The sequence below is a fragment of the Ictalurus furcatus genome, chromosome 26, assembly GCF_023375685.1.
Source record: "Ictalurus furcatus strain D&B chromosome 26, Billie_1.0, whole genome shotgun sequence".
Taxonomy (NCBI): Eukaryota; Metazoa; Chordata; class Actinopteri; order Siluriformes; family Ictaluridae; genus Ictalurus; species Ictalurus furcatus.
The window spans coordinates 16832027-16850358 of record NC_071280.1 but is presented as its reverse complement, the minus strand read 5'-3'; the positions used below and the strand labels follow the sequence as shown (position 1 = coordinate 16850358).

Genomic DNA, 18332 nt, shown 5'->3' with positions numbered 1-18332 from the left:
TGGCCGATACGACAAAGATATCGACGTTGCTGTATTTTACTCATAATGCAGTTTCTTTCCGTGAAATGTCACTGACTGGATGTTAAACTCTATTTTGCTACCAGTTATCCCCCCCCCCGTCCCCTCCCCCATTTTTGTTATTAAAAACTTTTAAGTATTTGTATATGTTTTCTGTAACAAACCCAGCTCTGATTTTCCTCACTGTTACCATTACCTCAGTATAGATCTCCAGCAGAATACGTGTGTGTACTTTACTTTATCGATGGAATTGGACAGAACAGAGGATGCTTTGATGTTACCTTTTTGAAAATGTTCACAAATTTGTAGTGCAACATTGTTTGCACTGCTCTCTAGATTGTCTCCTCCTTCACTTTTTTTAAAATGGTTTTCTGGCTGTAGTTAATTGGAATAAGGGGGACTTTTATTTTTGATCTTTTTTTTGCTGCAGATAATTGAAGGATGGTATTGAGGGAATTTAATTATAAATTACAGTAAATGTAAATGGGGGAGGCTTTTATTTTGAAAGCTATCAGGCTGTAACTGATTACATGCAGTAGAATATGGCTTTCATTTTGAAAGCGTTCAGGCTAGAGTTTTATTCCATAAATGGGGACTTTAATTTTAAAACGTGTACAGCTGGAGTTGAAGGACGTTAACGTTTTTTATTTGTTTGTTTATTTATTTTAGTTTTAACTGTTCTGGAGAGGGGACCTTAATTTTGATAGTTTGCTGTCTGTGGTTAAATGGGGTAAGTGAGACAGGGGTTTTTATTTTGAAGGTTTTCTAGCTGCAGTTTAAATGCAGTAAATTGGTCTTTAATTTTGAAAACAAACAGCTTGGAGGTGAGCGCAGGAAACGAGCTACAGTTTTATTGCTGTCATTTTAACTGTAGTAAAGAGGGGACATGATTTTTAAAAAATTATTGTAGTTTAGACAGCTGCGGCAAAGAGGCGCAGTTGAAAAGTTATATTGCTGTAGTTATAAATGCAGTCAAGTGGGGACTTTTATTTTTTATCACTAGTTATAAATGCAGTAAAGAGGGAACTTTTATTATGAGAAGTTACATGGCTAGTTAACTGTGGTAAAGAGGGGGCTTTTATTTTGAAAAGTGATGTGGCTGTAGTTCTAACTGTAGCAAAGGGGATTTTAATTTTGATTTGTTTTTTATTACTGTAGTTTTAGCTGCAGTAGAAAGGCGACTTTTATTTTGAAAAGTAATAGGCTGTAGTTATAGTTGCAGGAAATAAAGGACTTTTACTTTTATCTAGTTAAGCTGCAGTGAAGAAGAGACTTTAATTGTGGAGAGTTTCCCGGCTGTACTTGAATGCGGAAGTTGTGCTGGGCGGCGCTTCCGCCTGTGCAGAGGAAAGTTGGGCTGCCAGATCAGGGCGGATTCTCGGATTTCGGTCAGAAGATGGACAGTCAGGGGAGGAAAGTGGTGGTGTGTGATAACGGCACCGGGGTGAGTGCACACGCTCTCTTTCCTCTGCGTGTTTAGCGCAGGCTGTGATTAGTCACCGCGGCGCCATTTTAGATCGCTCCGCCGAGGGAAACGGGAAGTCTGCTCCTAACCTACCTACCTACCTACCGTGTTGGGTGGTGGTTCATCCGCTCGCACTCGTATTCCGGCAGGTCCCGCCTCTCGGTCAGGGATTGGTTAGCCGTATCCACCTTCCGTGTTCTGATTGGGTGCGGTCGGCGAACAACCTACGCGCAGCCAATGAGATCGCGTGAAGCGTAATACGGGTGTGTCAGGGTGGGTTACGGCTAGTCAATGGAATGTGATTGTCAGCAGTGTTGTTATGGAGGCAGAAATAATATTTAGGTTAAAAAAAACAACATGCGGCGGGTTTAGAGAACAAGCAACGCGGTGGGTTGCGGGTGAATTTTACATCACGTTAATGAGAGGACGGGTTTGTTTGTTAGGGTAGCATACTAACTCATTGATTCTTAGCCAGTGCGAATCACATCCGGAAAGGAGAGACCTTCACAAATCAAGAATGATGAGGTGAAGATGTGTGGATGAGAACTGGGCCTGGACGGAGAGAGAGAGAGAGAAGAGAGAGGAGTGTGTGTTAGTGTGTTTCACTGCTCGTCTCTACTCCTGATACCGAAGTACATTTCTGATGCACACACACACACCCGCTTGTTTTACTATCCTTGTGAGGACCTGCCATTCACTCACTGCTGCTAGATAACGCCTTTCTCCACCTGAACTCTATACCTGACCCTCAGTCACCAAATGTCGATATTTCGACTTTTATAAATACGTTTTCCTCCACAAGTAAAAACAAACAAACAAAAAAATCTTGTCGAGTCCCCACAAGGATATAAATACATGCCCTTCACACACCTTACCTCTGACATCAGTTCTTACCATCTTTTAAAAAAAAAAAAGAAAGACACTCGCTCGTGTCAGTCATGATAAACCACAGTGATTAATGATCTTTTTATAAATAAACGAAACGCCGCTTAGACGAGATCCTCCTCCTTCCTCCTGACCGCCTCGAACGTCACTGTTCCAGGAAACTACAGCGGGACCTGGAGTGTTTTATTCCTCTTACACCACTGCAACATTACAGCTTACAACTGAGTTCTAATGAACAACACTTTGTGCTTTTTATCCAAGAAGTTAGTTCCTGTTCTCACTTACACTAACAGCGGTCGTTCCCTCAACAGACTTTCTTCTCTCTCATCTCTCATAACTGTCTCTCTTCTCTCATCTCTCATAACTGTCTCTCTTCTCTCATCTCTCATATCTGTCTCTCTTCTCTCATCTCTCATAACTGTCTCTCTTCTCTCATCTCTCATATCTGTCTCTCTTCTCTCATCTCTCATATCTGTCTCTCTTCTCTCATCTCTCATAACTGTCTCTCTTCTCTCATCTCTCATAACTGTCTCTCTTCTCTCATCTCTCATATCTGTCTCTCTTCTCTCATCTCTCTCATCTATCTCTCTCATCTCTCATATCTGTCTCTCTTCTCATCTCTCTCCTCTCTCATCTCACATATCTCTCTCCCATATCTCTCCTCTCTCTCATCTCTCATCCTTCCTCTCTCTCATCCTTCCTCTCTCTCATCTATCTTCCTCTCTCTCATCTATCTCCCTCTCTCCTCTCTCTCTCATCTCTCTGTCTCTCCATTGAGGTTAAGATCAAATAAATGCTCAAGTTAACACCAGTGACTCTCCCAATTTATAAAGTTATGAAATAAAACTCTTACAGACGATTTATCGTGAAACGTGATTCAAAATATAACACCCAGTCTGGCTCTGAATAATGTGTGTGTGTGTGTGCGCGCGCTCTCACCGTCTTCTGACAAACCCAGCGTTCACACAGGAAGCCAGCTCACACTTTTCTAACACAGTATGACTCAGATCTAAACTGTGTGAAGACGTGCAGTAGAACTTCTGTCTGTAAAAGGTGGGATCCTCGGGCCTATATCCTGCGTTCGCTGCAGGTCTGCGCAGGTCTGCATCGTTACAGTCTGCACCTATTAGAACACAGGTCTCTAATTCTGTTCACCGATTTTTAAGCTTTTAAAATCATTGACCGGACACAGCCTCAAACCGGGCAGGAGAAGTCTGAAGCCTGGATGGGAGCTTGAGGCTGGATCCTGAGATTCAGTGCCATGGCACATCATGCACCTTGATAAAAGATTGGCCAAGTTAGTCGATTTGTAGAGTAGAAAAGGACACAACTATGTATTTGTTCCTCTCTCTGACACACACACACACACACACACAGCATGGCGTGTGTAGGCAGGCTTTTGGTTTTGCTCCTCTCAATCACACACTGCTGATGGGTAGGGGATCAGGGAGCTGAGCTCAAACAAAGGGTAAGGGGGGTGGGTGTGTGTGTCTCTTTACTGAGTGCTACATAAATAAAAATGTTTCAAATGTATGTAACACTCTTGTGTGTAACATTAGTGTATGGAGTGGACAATAATGACCTGACTCTCTCTCTCTCTCTCTCTCTCTCTCTCTCTCTCTCTCTCTCTCTCTCTCAGTTTGTGAAGTGTGGATATGCCGGCTCTAATTTCCCTGAGCACATCTTCCCTGCGCTGGTGGGGCGACCCATCATCCGCTCCACAGCCAAAGTGGGGAACATCGAGATCAAGGTAACAGCACCCTCGCTCACCAGCACACCTGCATACTCGCACATTTCCACATCTGCATACTCGCACACCTCCTTCACACCTGCATACTCGCCCATTTCCGCATCTGCATACTCGCCCATTTCCACATCTGCATACTCGCACACCTCCTTCACACCTGCATACTCACACACCTCCTTCACACCTGCATACTCACACATCTCCACATCTGCATACTCGCACACCTCCTTCACACCTGCATACTCGCACACCTCCTTCACACCTGCATACTCGCACATCTCCACATCTGCATACTCGCACACCTCCTTCACACCTGCATACTCGCCCATTTCCACATCTGCATACTCGCACACCTCCTTCACACCTGCATACTCGACCATTTCCACATCTGCATACTCACACACCTCCTTCGCACATTTCCACATCTGCATACTCGCACACCTCCTTCGCACATTTCCACATCTGCATACTCACACACCTCCTTCGCACATTTCCACATCTGCATACTTGCACACCTCCTTCACACCTGCGTACTCGCCCATTTCCACATCTGCATACTCGCACACCTCCTTCACACCTGCATACTCGCCCATTTCCACATCTGCATACTCGCCCATTTCCACATCTGCATACTCGCACACCTCCTTCACACCTGCGTACTCGCCCATTTCCACACCTGCGTACTCGCCCATTTCCAAAGCTGCATACTCGCACACTTGATTTCTCCCACGCTTGCACAGTAGCACACTTCATATCTGCATACTAGCACACTTAAATACCTACACAGATGTTTACTTGCACACTGGAATACTTGCACATTTGCACGCCTGTATACTCGCGCACTTGCACAGTTTTGCACACACTGGCTCATATATTTGTGCAGAAGTTGTGCTCTTTTGCTATTCAGCATCTGCAGTATGTGAGCTGCACTGGAGCTCCAGCTGCTTTCGTGATCTCTGCAAGTGGGAAGAGGACATAATAATAATAATAATAATAATAATAATAATAATGCACGACTCTGTGGGTTTCTGTACTGAACTGATAACATTAGTACATTACACACTCACTGTTATCACTGAATGGGTGGAGCGCACAGATTAGGAATCTCTCTCTCTCTTTACAATGTCATGTGTTTGCTCTGTGTTTCATTAGAGATGAAGGCCCTGATTTTAGTCATTACCCAGTACAAGGGGGGGCGGGGGGGTTGGGGCACTGAAGCTGACGGTTAGGAAACAAGAAACTGAAACTCTTTTTTTTTTTTTTTTTTTTTCTTTTCTTTTTCTTTTTTTCTTCTCTCCTCTCTCACTCTCTTAGTTTTTGTTGTGCTTCCTGTTTGTGTTTCTGTGTTCTTTCGATTACCCGTTCAAGTATTATTCGTTTTTGTGTATGTGTGTGTGGGATTAATAAATAACAGGGTCACAGTTTCTCCGATTTAATTCAGTTTTTTCATGTGTAGTGTGTGTAGTGTGTGTGTGTAGTGTGTGTAGTGTGTTGGCTGCCTTTCAGTTCTCTACCCCTGATGAAGTCACTGATGATTGCATCAGTGTTCCTCATCCTACTGTGCTGCGGATGTGAGAGCTAAATAAAGATCTTTACTCACCCTCTCAGTGTCCCGTCTGTAACACGACCCGTTTCTTTTAACATTAACACTGCTAAATTCTTCTCAGCATTGCCGGGGACAAACTACGATACGTTGTTTCAGTCTTGTGGTCGGTTATGTACAGTGTGTTTGGCTTGTCTGAGGAAACGTTTTACACAGAAATACTAACGTGGCTAACAGTAACGACAGCCACTTGTTTTTGTTTTTCTTCTTCTTTCTTACGGCCGTACAGTCGATCGATTACTCGTCCCCACATTGAGGAAGTGAAAACGACAGATGGGTTATATCTTTGAGAGGGAGGAAGATGATGCCAGATCCGGTCTGGTCTCGCACTCGCTTTTTAAAATAATGTACTCGCATAGCTGACGCAAGCACACTTGCAGCTGTCCATACTAGCACACTTGCATGCTAGACTGCATAACCGACAGTTAGCATGGTCACAAACATGTTTACTCGTACACCTGCATACTCAATGTGCATATTTGCATCCTGGAATACTAGCACACTATTATACCTGCCTAGCTGCACACTTGTATACTCGCACACTTGCATACTAGTGTGCTCGCATACCTACATAGTTGCACACTTGCATACTAGTGTACTCGCATACCTACATGGTTGCACACTTGCATACTAGTGTACTCACATACCTACATAGTTGCACACTTGCATACTAGTATACTCACATACCTACATAGTTGCACACTTGCATACTAGTGTGCTCGCATACCTACATAGTTGCACACTTGCATACTAGTGTACTCGCATACCTACATAGTTGCATACTAGTGTACTCGCATACCTACATAGTTGCATACTAGTGTACTCACATACCTACATGGTTGCACACTTGCATACTAGTGTACTCGCATACCTACATAGTTGCACACTTGCATACTAGTGTACTCGCATACCTACATAGTTGCACACTTGCATACTAGTGTACTCGCATACCTACATGGTTGCACACTTGCATACTAGTGTACTCGCATACCTACATAGTTGCATACTAGTGTACTCGCATTCCTACATAGTTGCACACTTGCATACTAGTGTACTCACATACCTACATAGTTGCACACTTGCATACTAGTGTACTCGCATACCTACATAGTTGCACACTTGCATACTAGTGTACTCGCATACCTACATGGTTGCACACTTGCGCACTCGCATTCCTACATAGTTGCATACTAGTGTACTCACATACCTACATAGTTGCACAGTTGCATACTAGTGTACTCACATACCTACATAGTTGCACACTTGCATACTAGTGTACTCGCATACCTACATGGTTGCACACTTGCATACTAGTGTACTCGCATACCTACATAGTTGCATACTAGTGTACTCGCATTCCTACATAGTTGCACACTTGCATACTAGTGTACTCGCATACCTACATAGTTGCACACTTGCATACTAGTGTACTCGCATACCTACATAGTTGCACACTTGCATACTAGTGTACTCGCATACCTACATGGTTGCACACTTGCATACTAGTGTACTCGCATACCTACATAGTTGCATACTAGTGTACTCACATACCTACATAGTTGCACAGTTGCATACTAGTGTACTCACATACCTACATAGTTGCACACTTGCATACTAGTGTACTCGCATTCCTACATAGTTGCATACTAGTGTACTCGCATTCCTACATAGTTGCATACTAGTGTACTCGCATACCTACATAGTTGCATACTAGTGTACTCACATACCTACATGGTTGCACACTTGCATACTAGTGTACTCGCATACCTACATAGTTGCACACTTGCATACTAGTGTACTCGCATACCTACATAGTTGCACACTTGCATACTAGTGTACTCACATACCTACATAGTTGCACACTTGCATACTAGTGTACTCGCATACCTACATAGTTGCACACTTGCATACTAGTGTACTCACATACCTACATGGTTGCACACTTGCATACTAGTGTACTCGCATTCCTACATAGTTGCATACTAGTGTACTCGCATTCCTACATAGTTGCACACTTGCATACTAGTGTACTCACATACCTACATAGTTGCACACTTGCATACTAGTGTACTCGCATACCTACATAGTTGCACACTTGCATACTAGTGTACTCGCATACCTACATGGTTGCACACTTGCGCACTCGCATTCCTACATAGTTGCATACTAGTGTACTCACATACCTACATAGTTGCACAGTTGCATACTAGTGTACTCACATACCTACATAGTTGCACACTTGCATACTAGTGTACTCGTATTCCTACATAGTTGCATACTAGTGTACTCGCATACCTACATAGTTGCGTACTTGCATACTAGTGTACTCACATACCTACATGGTTGCACACTTGCATACTAGTGTACTCGCATACCTACATAGTTGCACACTTGCATACTAGTGTACTCGCATACCTACATGGTTGCACACTTGCATACTAGTGTACTCGCATACCTACATGGTTGCACACTTGCATACTAGTGTACTGGCATACCTACATAGTTGCACACTTGCATACTAGTGTACTCGCATTCCTACATAGTTGCATACTAGTGTACTCGCATTCCTACATAGTTGCACACTTGCATACTAGTGTACTCACATACCTACATAGTTGCACACTTGCATACTAGTGTACTCGCATACCTACATAGTTGCACACTTGCATACTAGTGTACTCGCATACCTACATGGTTGCACACTTGCGCACTCGCATTCCTACATAGTTGCATACTAGTGTACTCACATACCTACATAGTTGCACAGTTGCATACTAGTGTACTCACATACCTACATAGTTGCACACTTGCATACTAGTGTACTCACATACCTACATAGTTGCACAGTTGCATACTAGTGTACTCACATACCTACATAGTTGCACACTTGCATACTAGTGTACTCGCATACCTACATGGTTGCACACTTGCGCACTCGCATTCCTACATAGTTGCATACTAGTGTACTCACATACCTACATAGTTGCACAGTTGCATACTAGTGTACTCACATACCTACATAGTTGCACACTTGCATACTAGTGTACTCACATACCTACATAGTTGCACACTTGCATACTAGTGTACTCACATACCTACATAGTTGCACACTTGCATACTAGTGTACTCGCATTCCTACATAGTTGCATACTAGTGTACTCGCATACCTACATAGTTGCGTACTTGCATACTAGTGTACTCACATACCTACATGGTTGCACACTTGCATACTAGTGTACTCGCATACCTACATAGTTGCACACTTGCATACTAGTGTACTCGCATACCTACATGGTTGCACACTTGCATACTAGTGTACTCACATACCTACATAGTTGCACAGTTGCATACTAGTGTACTCACATACCTACATAGTTGCACACTTGCATACTAGTGTACTCACATACCTACATAGTTGCACACTTGCATACTAGTGTACTAACATACCTACATAGTTGCACACTTGCATACTAGTGTACTCACATACCTACATAGTTGCACACTTGCATACTAGTGTACTCACATACCTACATAGTTGCACACTTGCATACTAGTGTACTCACATACCTACATAGTTGCACACTTGCATACTAGTGTACTCACATACCTACATAGTTGCACACTTGCATACTAGTGTACTCACATACCTACATAGTTGCACACTTGCATACTAGTGTACTCGCATTCCTACATAGTTGCATACTAGTGTACTCGCATACCTACATAGTTGCGTACTTGCATACTAGTGTACTCACATACCTACATGGTTGCACACTTGCATACTAGTGTACTCGCATACCTACATAGTTGCACACTTGCATACTAGTGTACTCACATACCTACATGGTTGCACACTTGCATACTAGTGTACTCACATACCTACATAGTTGCACACTTGCATACTAGTGTACTCGCATACCTACATGGTTGCACACTTGCGCACTCGCATTCCTACATAGTTGCATACTAGTGTACTCACATACCTACATGGTTGCACACTTGCGCACTCGCATTCCTACATAGTTGCATACTAGTGTACTCGCATACCTACATGGTTGCACACTTGCGCACTCGCATTCCTACATAGTTGCATACTAGTGTACTCACATACCTACATAGTTGCACACTTGCATACTAGTGTACTCGCATACCTACATAGTTGCACAGTTGCATACTAGTGTACTCACATACCTACATAGTTGCACACTTGCATACTAGTGTACTCACATACCTACATGGTTGCACACAGGCGCACTCGCATACCTACATAGTTGCACACTTGCATACTCCACAAACTTGCATACCCACACATGCACATACCTGCCTAGTACCACACTTGTTCAGAAGAATTGATATCGCGTGCTGCAGTAATTACAATGTCTGTAAACAAAATCGCAGGTTTGACGGTAAGCAGAAATCACCTAATAGCAGCCATATTTCCCATAAGACACCTTTTCATCATATAGCAGGTCCTGCGACGGTATGTGAGGGCGTTTTGAATGTTCCAGACTAAAACACCACAGGCCCGATGTGGCTCTCTGTTTAAAGAGAAGTGTTTTGACCGTGTGACCTGTGACCCCGACAGGACCTGATGGTGGGGGACGAAGCGAGCGAGCTGCGCTCCATGCTGGAGGTCAACTACCCAATGGAGAACGGCATCGTGCGCAACTGGGATGACATGAAGCACCTTTGGGACTACACCTTCGGCCCTGAGAAGCTCAACATCGACTCGCGCAACTGTAAGATCCTCCTCACCGAGCCCCCGATGAACCCCACCAAGAACCGAGAGAAGATCATCGAGGTACGCGGTCTCTCACCACTGGGTTTTAATCATCGGCGCTCACTTCACTGGGACTAGTTTAACGTTTCCGACTAACGTGACCAGGATCTGCGTCTGCACACAGACTTTTATCTGGGACTGTTTTGTTTTTGTAGCTGTGCTCAGTGGAATTTTGTCCCTCCTCACTCTCTATAGGTGATGTTCGAGACGTACCAGTTCGCTGGCGTTTACATCGCCATCCAGGCCGTGCTCACGCTCTACGCTCAAGGTATCCATCCAAACAGCAGGCGAGCAGTCCGAGTATGGGAATGATGCTGACGGTTAAAGGTTAAGAGTGTTAAGCAGGGTTTAGGTTTTAGGGTTAATGGTTATAGTCTGAGGGTTGGGGTATAGGGTATAGGATAGAGGGTCACCAAACTTATCAAAGGGGACAGTGTGGGGTTTTATTTCGAGCTTGGTAGGAACCCCACTTAGTAGTTGATTGAAAGCCAAGGACAAGTGGAATCAGGTGTGCTTCTGCTTGATTCTACTGAAAGCTTGCAGCCAAACCAGCCATTTCTGGACAAAAGTGGTGAACCCTGGTATACAGTACAAGTTTAAAAGTTTAGAGATGAGAGTTAGAGTTCAAGTCTGGGATTTTAGCAATAGGTTTAAGGGTTGAGGTTGTGGTTGAGGGTTAAATGGGTAGTTAGGGGATTCGGGTTGGGGTTTTGGGTTGAGTTTTAGGGTTAGATGTCAACTTTGAGGTTGAGTTGTAGGGATAGATTTGATGTAGGTTTAGGGTTGTGGTATGGGGTTTAGAGTTCGATCTGAAGGTTGTGGTTTAGGGATGGATTTGACGGTCAAGGTTTAGGGTTAGGTCTGAAGGTTGAGGATTAGATTTAAAGGTGAGGGTTGAGGTTTAGGGTTAGATCTGAAGGTTTGGGTTGAGGATTAGATTTAAAGGTTAGGGTCGAGGTTTAGGGTTAGATCTGAAGGTTGAGCATTAGATGTAAAGGTTGGGGCTTAGAGTTAGATCTGAAGGTTGAGGATTACATGTAAAGCTTGGGGTTAAGGTTTAGGATTAGATCTGAAGGTTGTGGATTAGATGTAAAGGTTGAGGTTTAGGGTTAGATCTGAAGGTTGTGGATTAGATGTAAAGGTTGAGGTTTAGGGTTAGATCTGAAGGTTGAGGATTAGATATAAAGGTTGAGGTTTAGGGTTAGATCTGAAGGTTGTGGTTGAGGATTAGATTTAAAGGTTGGGGTTGAGGTTTAGGGTTAGATCTGAAGGTTGAGGATGATATAAAGGTTGGGGTTGAGGTTTAGGGTTATATCTGAAGGTTGAGGATGATATAAAGGTTGGGGTTGAGGTTTAGGGTTAGATTTGAAGGTTGAGGATGATATAAAGGTTGGGGTTGAGGTTTAGGGTTAGATCTGAAGGTTGAGGATGATATAAAGGTTGGGGTTGAGGTTTAGGGTTATATCTGAAGGTTGAGGATGATATAAAGGTTGGGGTTGAGGTTTAGGGTTAGATTTGAAGGTTGAGGATGATATAAAGGTTGGGGTTGAGGTTTAGGGTTAGATCTGAAGGTTGAGGATGATATAAAGGTTGGGGTTGAGGTTTAGGGTTATATCTGAAGGTTGAGGATGATATAAAGGTTGGGGTTGAGGTTTAGGGTTAGATTTGAAGGTTGAGGATGATATAAAGGTTGGGGTTGAGGTTTAGGGTTAGATCTGAAGGTTGAGGATGTTGTAAAGGTTGGGGTTGAGGTTTAGGGTTAGATCTGAAGGTTGAGGATGTTGTAAAGGTTGGGGTTGAGGTTTAGGGTTAGATCTGAAGGTTGAGGATGTTGTAAAGGTTGGGGTTGAGGTTTAGGGTTAGATCTGAAGGTTGAGGATGTTGTAAAGGTTGGGGTTGAGGTTTAGGGTTAGATCTGAAGGTTGAGGATGTTGTAAAGGTTGGGGTTGAGGTTTAGGGTTAGATCTGAAGGTTGAGGATGTTGTAAAGGTTGGGGTTGAGGTTTAGGGTTAGATCTGAAGGTTGAGGATGATGTAAAGGTTGGGGTTGAGGTTTAGGGTTAGATCTGAAGGTTGAGGATGATGTAAAGGTTGGGGTTGAGGTTTAGGGTTAGATCTGAAGGTTGAGGATGTTGTAAAGGTTGAGGTTTAGGGTTAGATCTGAAGGTTGAGGATTAGATATAAAGGTTGAGGTTTAGGGTTAGATCTGAAGGTTGAGGATGTTGTAAAGGTTGAGGTTTAGGGTTAGATCTGAAGGTTGAGGATTAGATATAAAGGTTGAGGTTTAGGGTTAGATGTGAAGGTTGTGGTTGAGGATTAGATTTAAAGGTTGGGGTCGAGGGTTAGGGTTTAGATTTGGATCTGAAGGTTGAGGATTAGATTTTAAGATTGGGGTTGAGGATTATGGTTAGATCTGAAGGTTGAGGATGTAAAGGTTGAGGTTAAGGTTTAGGGTTAGATCTGAAGGTTGAGGATTAGATATAAAGGTTGAGGTTTAGGGTTAGATGTGAAGGTTGTGGTTGAGGATTAGATTTAAAGGTTGGGGTCGAGGGTTAGGGTTTAGATTTGGATCTGAAGGTTGAGGATTAGATTTTAAGATTGGGGTTGAGGATTATGGTTAGATCTGAAGGTTGGGGTTGAGGGGTGAGGTTTAGGGTTAGATCTGAAGGTTGAGGATTAGATATAAAGGTTGGGGTTGAGGTTTAGGGTTAGATCTGAAGGTTGAGGGTGGAAGGTGTATGATTGAGGCTGGTTTTAAGGTAGATGGTTCGAGTTGAGGATTGAGGTGTGGGTCTAAAGGATGAAATCAGATTGCAGGCAAAAAACAAGGGTTTAGATTAACTGCTGTGGTTGGGATAGATATTTAAAGTTTTAGGTTTAGGGTGAACTGTGGATAATTGTTCATGCAGATCTCTTCTAAATGTTTATAACGAGTGTGTGTGTGTGTGTGTGTGTGTGTGTGTGTGTAGGCCTGCTCACTGGCGTTGTTGTAGACTCTGGTGATGGTGTGACTCACATCTGTCCCGTGTATGAGGGCTTCTCTCTCCCCCACCTCACACGACGACTGGACATCGCCGGCCGAGACATCACACGCTACCTCATCAAGGTACACACAAACACACACACACACACACACACACACACAAACATATATATACATTCCTTTCCATCAAATTGCGCATATACACATGATACCTCAGCAAAGTACAGATACTTACACACAAATCAAAACGCACACTCGATCCTTCTCCTGGACTCCTTATAAATGTGTGTGTGTGTAGTTGCTGTTGCTAAGAGGTTACGCCTTCAACCACTCGGCTGACTTTGAGACGGTGAGGATGATGAAGGAGAAGCTGTGCTACGTGGGCTACAACATCGAACAGGAGCAGAAACTTGCGCTGGAGACCACCGTGCTGGTCGAGTCCTACGTTGTGAGTGCACGCACACACACACGTTGAAGTTCTATTTTGCCTCCACTAGAGGGCAGCAGGGTGAAGTTGTAAATTTCCACTTGTTTTCCTCTGTTGAGGCCTTTGGGGGGGAAAAAGTTTTCCAGACTGTAGGTCGCTCTTGTGTATGAGACGTACTTCCTAAATGATGTCTGCTTAAAGGCACTCGTAGTGCTCAAGTTGAGCATTATGAGTATTCCTTGGCTACTATGTTACATGCTACAATATGCAGTGCATTGTGGGTCTGAAAGAGAGTGTACCGCATTCCACAATGTCTGTTTTCCTTTTTTATACTGCAGTATAGAGGGTGACGTGTATGCAAGTAGCCAAAAAAAGTACCTATATTAATGTATTAATTTATTTATAAATCTCTCTCTCTCTCTCTCTCTCTCTCTCTCTCTCTCTCTAGCTGCCGGACGGCAGGGTAATAAAGGTCGGAGGTGAGCGTTTCGAGGCTCCCGAGGCGCTCTTCCAGCCGCACCTGATTAACGTGGAGGGGGTAGGCGTGGCCGAGTTGCTCTTCAACACCATCCAGGCAGCCGACATTGACACAAGGTCAGTTACCATGACAACAACCTGTCACTCTGGGCTAAAACACAGACTGCTCAAGAACGAAAGCATGGTGCTCATGGACGTTCATCTTCCTGTAGTATCCTCACAACCCTCACTTAAATATCTCTCTCTCTCCCCCCTCCTTCTCTCTCTCTCTCTCCCTCCCTCCCTCCCTCTACCCCCCCTATCTCTCAGGGCTGAGTTCTATAAGCACATTGTGTTGTCCGGCGGTTCGACGATGTATCCCGGCCTCCCGTCCCGTCTGGAGCGCGAGCTCAAGCAGCTTTACCTGGAGAGGGTGCTCAAAGGAGATGTGGACAAGCTCTCTGTTAGTACACACACACACACACACACACACACACACACACTCACATTTTCTTTCACATTTCACAAGCTATTACTAACCCATGACACATCTGTGGATCTTCATTTTTCGTAACAATCCTCCAAAAACTGAGGTTTGTTGGAAAAAGTGGTGTATTGTACCTCGACCACTAGGTGGTGCCAGAACCCACACAGCAGCTTATAAGACGTTTCAATCACAGAAACCTGGTTTAGGGTAGGGCGCATCTTCAGAGCTCATATAGCATACGAAGAAATGGGATGAAGCCAGTAAGCTGTTTGTGCCAGGTTTTTGTAAAAAAAAAAAAAAAAAAAAAAAATCTCAGTCCGAAACATTTCTGCAAGGCCGCAAGAGAACAACGCTAGGGATTAGCACCAGAGAACAACTGCACGTGAACGCACACTGAATGTTGTAACACACAAGCTGTATTGCATCATAAAATGTCACAATCATGTTTCAGTATGTAAATACAGACCATGTGACAGTGTGTTTTGCCCAGTTCCTAGATTTCTATAGATGTAGGACTGGCAATTTTTAAAAAATATTTATTATTGAAAAAAAAAGTTCATGGTTTCCTAAACAGGTTAAGGGTGACTTTAAAGTCTCTCTCTCTCTCTCTCTCTCTCTCTCTCTCTCTCTCTCTCTCTCTCTCTCTGCAGAAGTTCAAGATCCGTATCGAGGACCCCCCTCGCCGTAAGCACATGGTGTTTCTGGGCGGAGCCGTGCTCGCTGACATCATGAAAGATAAAGATAATTTCTGGCTGACCAGAGAGGAGTATCAGGAGAAGGGCATGCGCGTGCTGGAGAAACTCGGTGTGACCGTCAGATAAACCACACACACACACACACACACACACACACACATACATTCACACTTGAATTAATTCACACACACATTCATACAGGGTGGCATTTTGGCAGTGTATAAATGGGGAAAATAAGAAGTTGTAATAATAATAATAATGATACTTGAATTTTACAGTTGCAGCATAAAAATATCATCGTCTTTTTGGTGCAACCTTCTGACCACGATGTGGATTTTAAAGCTCTGATAAGCGGGTGGGGGGAACGGTTAAGTAGAATCCTCACGTATTAAAGTACTTGTTTATGCTGCCAAAATTAAACCTAGGATGGAGCTTCTGTCTCTCTCTCGCTCTCTCGCGCGCTCTCTCTCTCTCTCTCTTCACGTTTCGTTGCCACGTGTCATTTTTGAAGGACGTACAGGTCACACACACAAATGGTTTAAGAGATTAAAAACGTGTCAAATAAACTTGGGTAAATAAATAAATAAATCACCAAGAGGATCCGAACAACAAGAACAATGAGCTGTAAGATGTTTAAAGGTGCAGTCTGTAATTTTTCCTAGCCCTGAGTTCCTAGCCCTGCAATAATCATGCGATTTTAAAGGTAACTTGGAAAAACTTTGTCACGGTATTGCTGTACAACATGTTTTGGCTATTTTTCTTATTGTATTTTTTTTACTTGAAAAATTCAGATTTCTGTTTACATTTTTTTTTTCTGGCCCTGAAATGACCTCCCAGGCAGTGCTGGTGCTCAGCTGCCACTTCCTTTTCCATAAAAGGCAACTCACAAAGTAAAAGCATTTTGAACACGGGATGTGTGTTTTTGTTTGTTTGTTTGTTTGTCTGTTTTGTCAATTTTGTTGTTCTTTTTCTAAAAATTACAAACTGCCCCTTTAAAGCCGACAGGATCAAACGTGTAAAAGCGCCTGGCTGAGACGGGTTGCTTTTTTAAAATGTAAAATGTGTTACTGTCCTGTCTACTTCTTTTTTTTGTTTCCTTTTTCTTTTACCTCGTCATGTTTTTATTGTTTTATTTGCTTGTCGGATGTGCACACGCCGTTCCACAAGACGCTTCGGTCCACTAGAGGGCGCTAAAGTGAACAAATCCATTCAAGTTTATTAGCCGTGTAGTGTAGGAAAAAAATAAATAAATTAGGATAGTGTTCCATCCATCAGGACCAAATGACCATCATTCCCCCGTAGTGTTAGAACCGGTACGGGACGTTTCCGAAGTTAGCGTGGAGGGAAAAAAAAATTACAGCACAGCGACCGAATGAAACGTCAGCAGAAGCTTTTTCCCCTCAGAACATCAGGAGTGAATGCTAGTGTTACTAACCAAGCTAACCTTCGTTCATCGCCTGCACAATTAGCATCGATGTTGGTTTATCTGTCCCATATAACAGCTTAAATCTGTCTGCTAGTTAGCGTCACGTTTTTGTTTTTTTTGTTTTTTTTCTTTATGGTATCTGCTTTCTGTTTTGATACGGTTCGTTTTCTCGTACACGGTTTGTTGGGTTAGCGCAGCTCGCGTACACAAGCAGGTTTTGTGCGGTGAAACTTTAAAAAAATTAAATAAATAAAATAACTTACATGGCTAATTTAACAAAACAATGCTAATAAGGTTAGCCGTGTGCTAACGTTGCTATGAGGTGTTCGCGGTCGTGTTAGCTGTAACGGCTCTCCACACGTTTAAACGGCTCATAGATAGCTCGTGGTAGCAGTCGGCTAGTTAGCGTAGAATGACGTTAAGGAAGCCGCCGAGGAACTAAAATGCCTGTTTCGGGGGGAATAGATACATGATTAGCGCTGTAATTATGAGTAATGTCGATGTTCTTGAGGGTTTAGTATTATCAGTAATAATTTGAATAATGATTAATAACAGCAGCGTGAGTGCTTATGAAAGCTACAGGCTTCCTCACGAACAGAAGAAGTAAATAAATGTATCGCAGGGTTTTTGTTATCCCCGAGCGGTAACGCAGTGCCAAGTGTAGTGACTTTTTTTTTTCTTTTTTTTTTTAAACTTTTCTTTTCTTTGGGTTTTGTTTGTTTTCTGTATTTTGTTATTTTTGTTTGTAGCGTACTGCCAAACAACTGATTTAAATAAAGTAAATTCATTTATAATTACACACTGAAGTCTTTTATTTATTATACTGACTTATTGAAACCAGTAGTGTGTGTGTGTGTGTGTGTGTGTGTGTGTGAGAGAGAGAGACTGAATTTCTTTGATATGAAGCGTGTAACCATGACAGCGCACTAAGAATGACCACCGGTCTTGGTTTCCATGGCAATTTGTACACAGCTGAGTAACTCTTTCTGCACATCTTTCACAAAACCAGTCTTTTTTTCTCTCTCTCTCTCTCTCTCTCTTCCTGTCTGTCTCTCTGTGTGTGTATCTCTCTCCCTTTTCTGTCTGTCTCTCTTTATCGCTCTCTCCCTCTCTCTCTCTCTCTCTCTCTCTCTCTCTCTCTCTCTCTCTCTCTCTTCCTGTCTGTCTCTCTGTGTGTGTATCTCTCTCCCTTTTCTGTCTGTCTCTCTTTATCGCTCTCTCTCTCTCTCTCTCTCTTCCTGTCTGTCTCTCTGTGTGTGTATCTCTCTCCCTTTTCTGTCTGTCTCTCTTTATCGCTCTCTCTCTCTCTCTCTTTTCCTTTGCCTAATTCCAGAGTGTTTGCATGCATGCATGCGTGTGTG

The 18332-nt window shown here is 43.2% G+C and overlaps 1 protein-coding gene across 1 annotated transcript; it reads left to right on the top strand.

Moving 5' to 3' along the window:
- Positions 1–64: 64 nt before the first annotated feature.
- Positions 65–17768, top strand: actr2a (actin related protein 2a). The gene is made up of 9 exons (XM_053615613.1): positions 65–1462; positions 4008–4118; positions 10304–10519; positions 10694–10766; positions 13467–13603; positions 13779–13928; positions 14356–14501; positions 14694–14826; positions 15501–17768. Exons 1-9 carry the CDS (start codon positions 1325–1327, stop codon positions 15669–15671), a joined length of 1275 nt encoding a protein of 424 aa, XP_053471588.1. The 5' UTR covers positions 65–1324; the 3' UTR covers positions 15672–17768.
- The last annotated feature ends 564 nt before the right edge of the window (positions 17769–18332 follow it).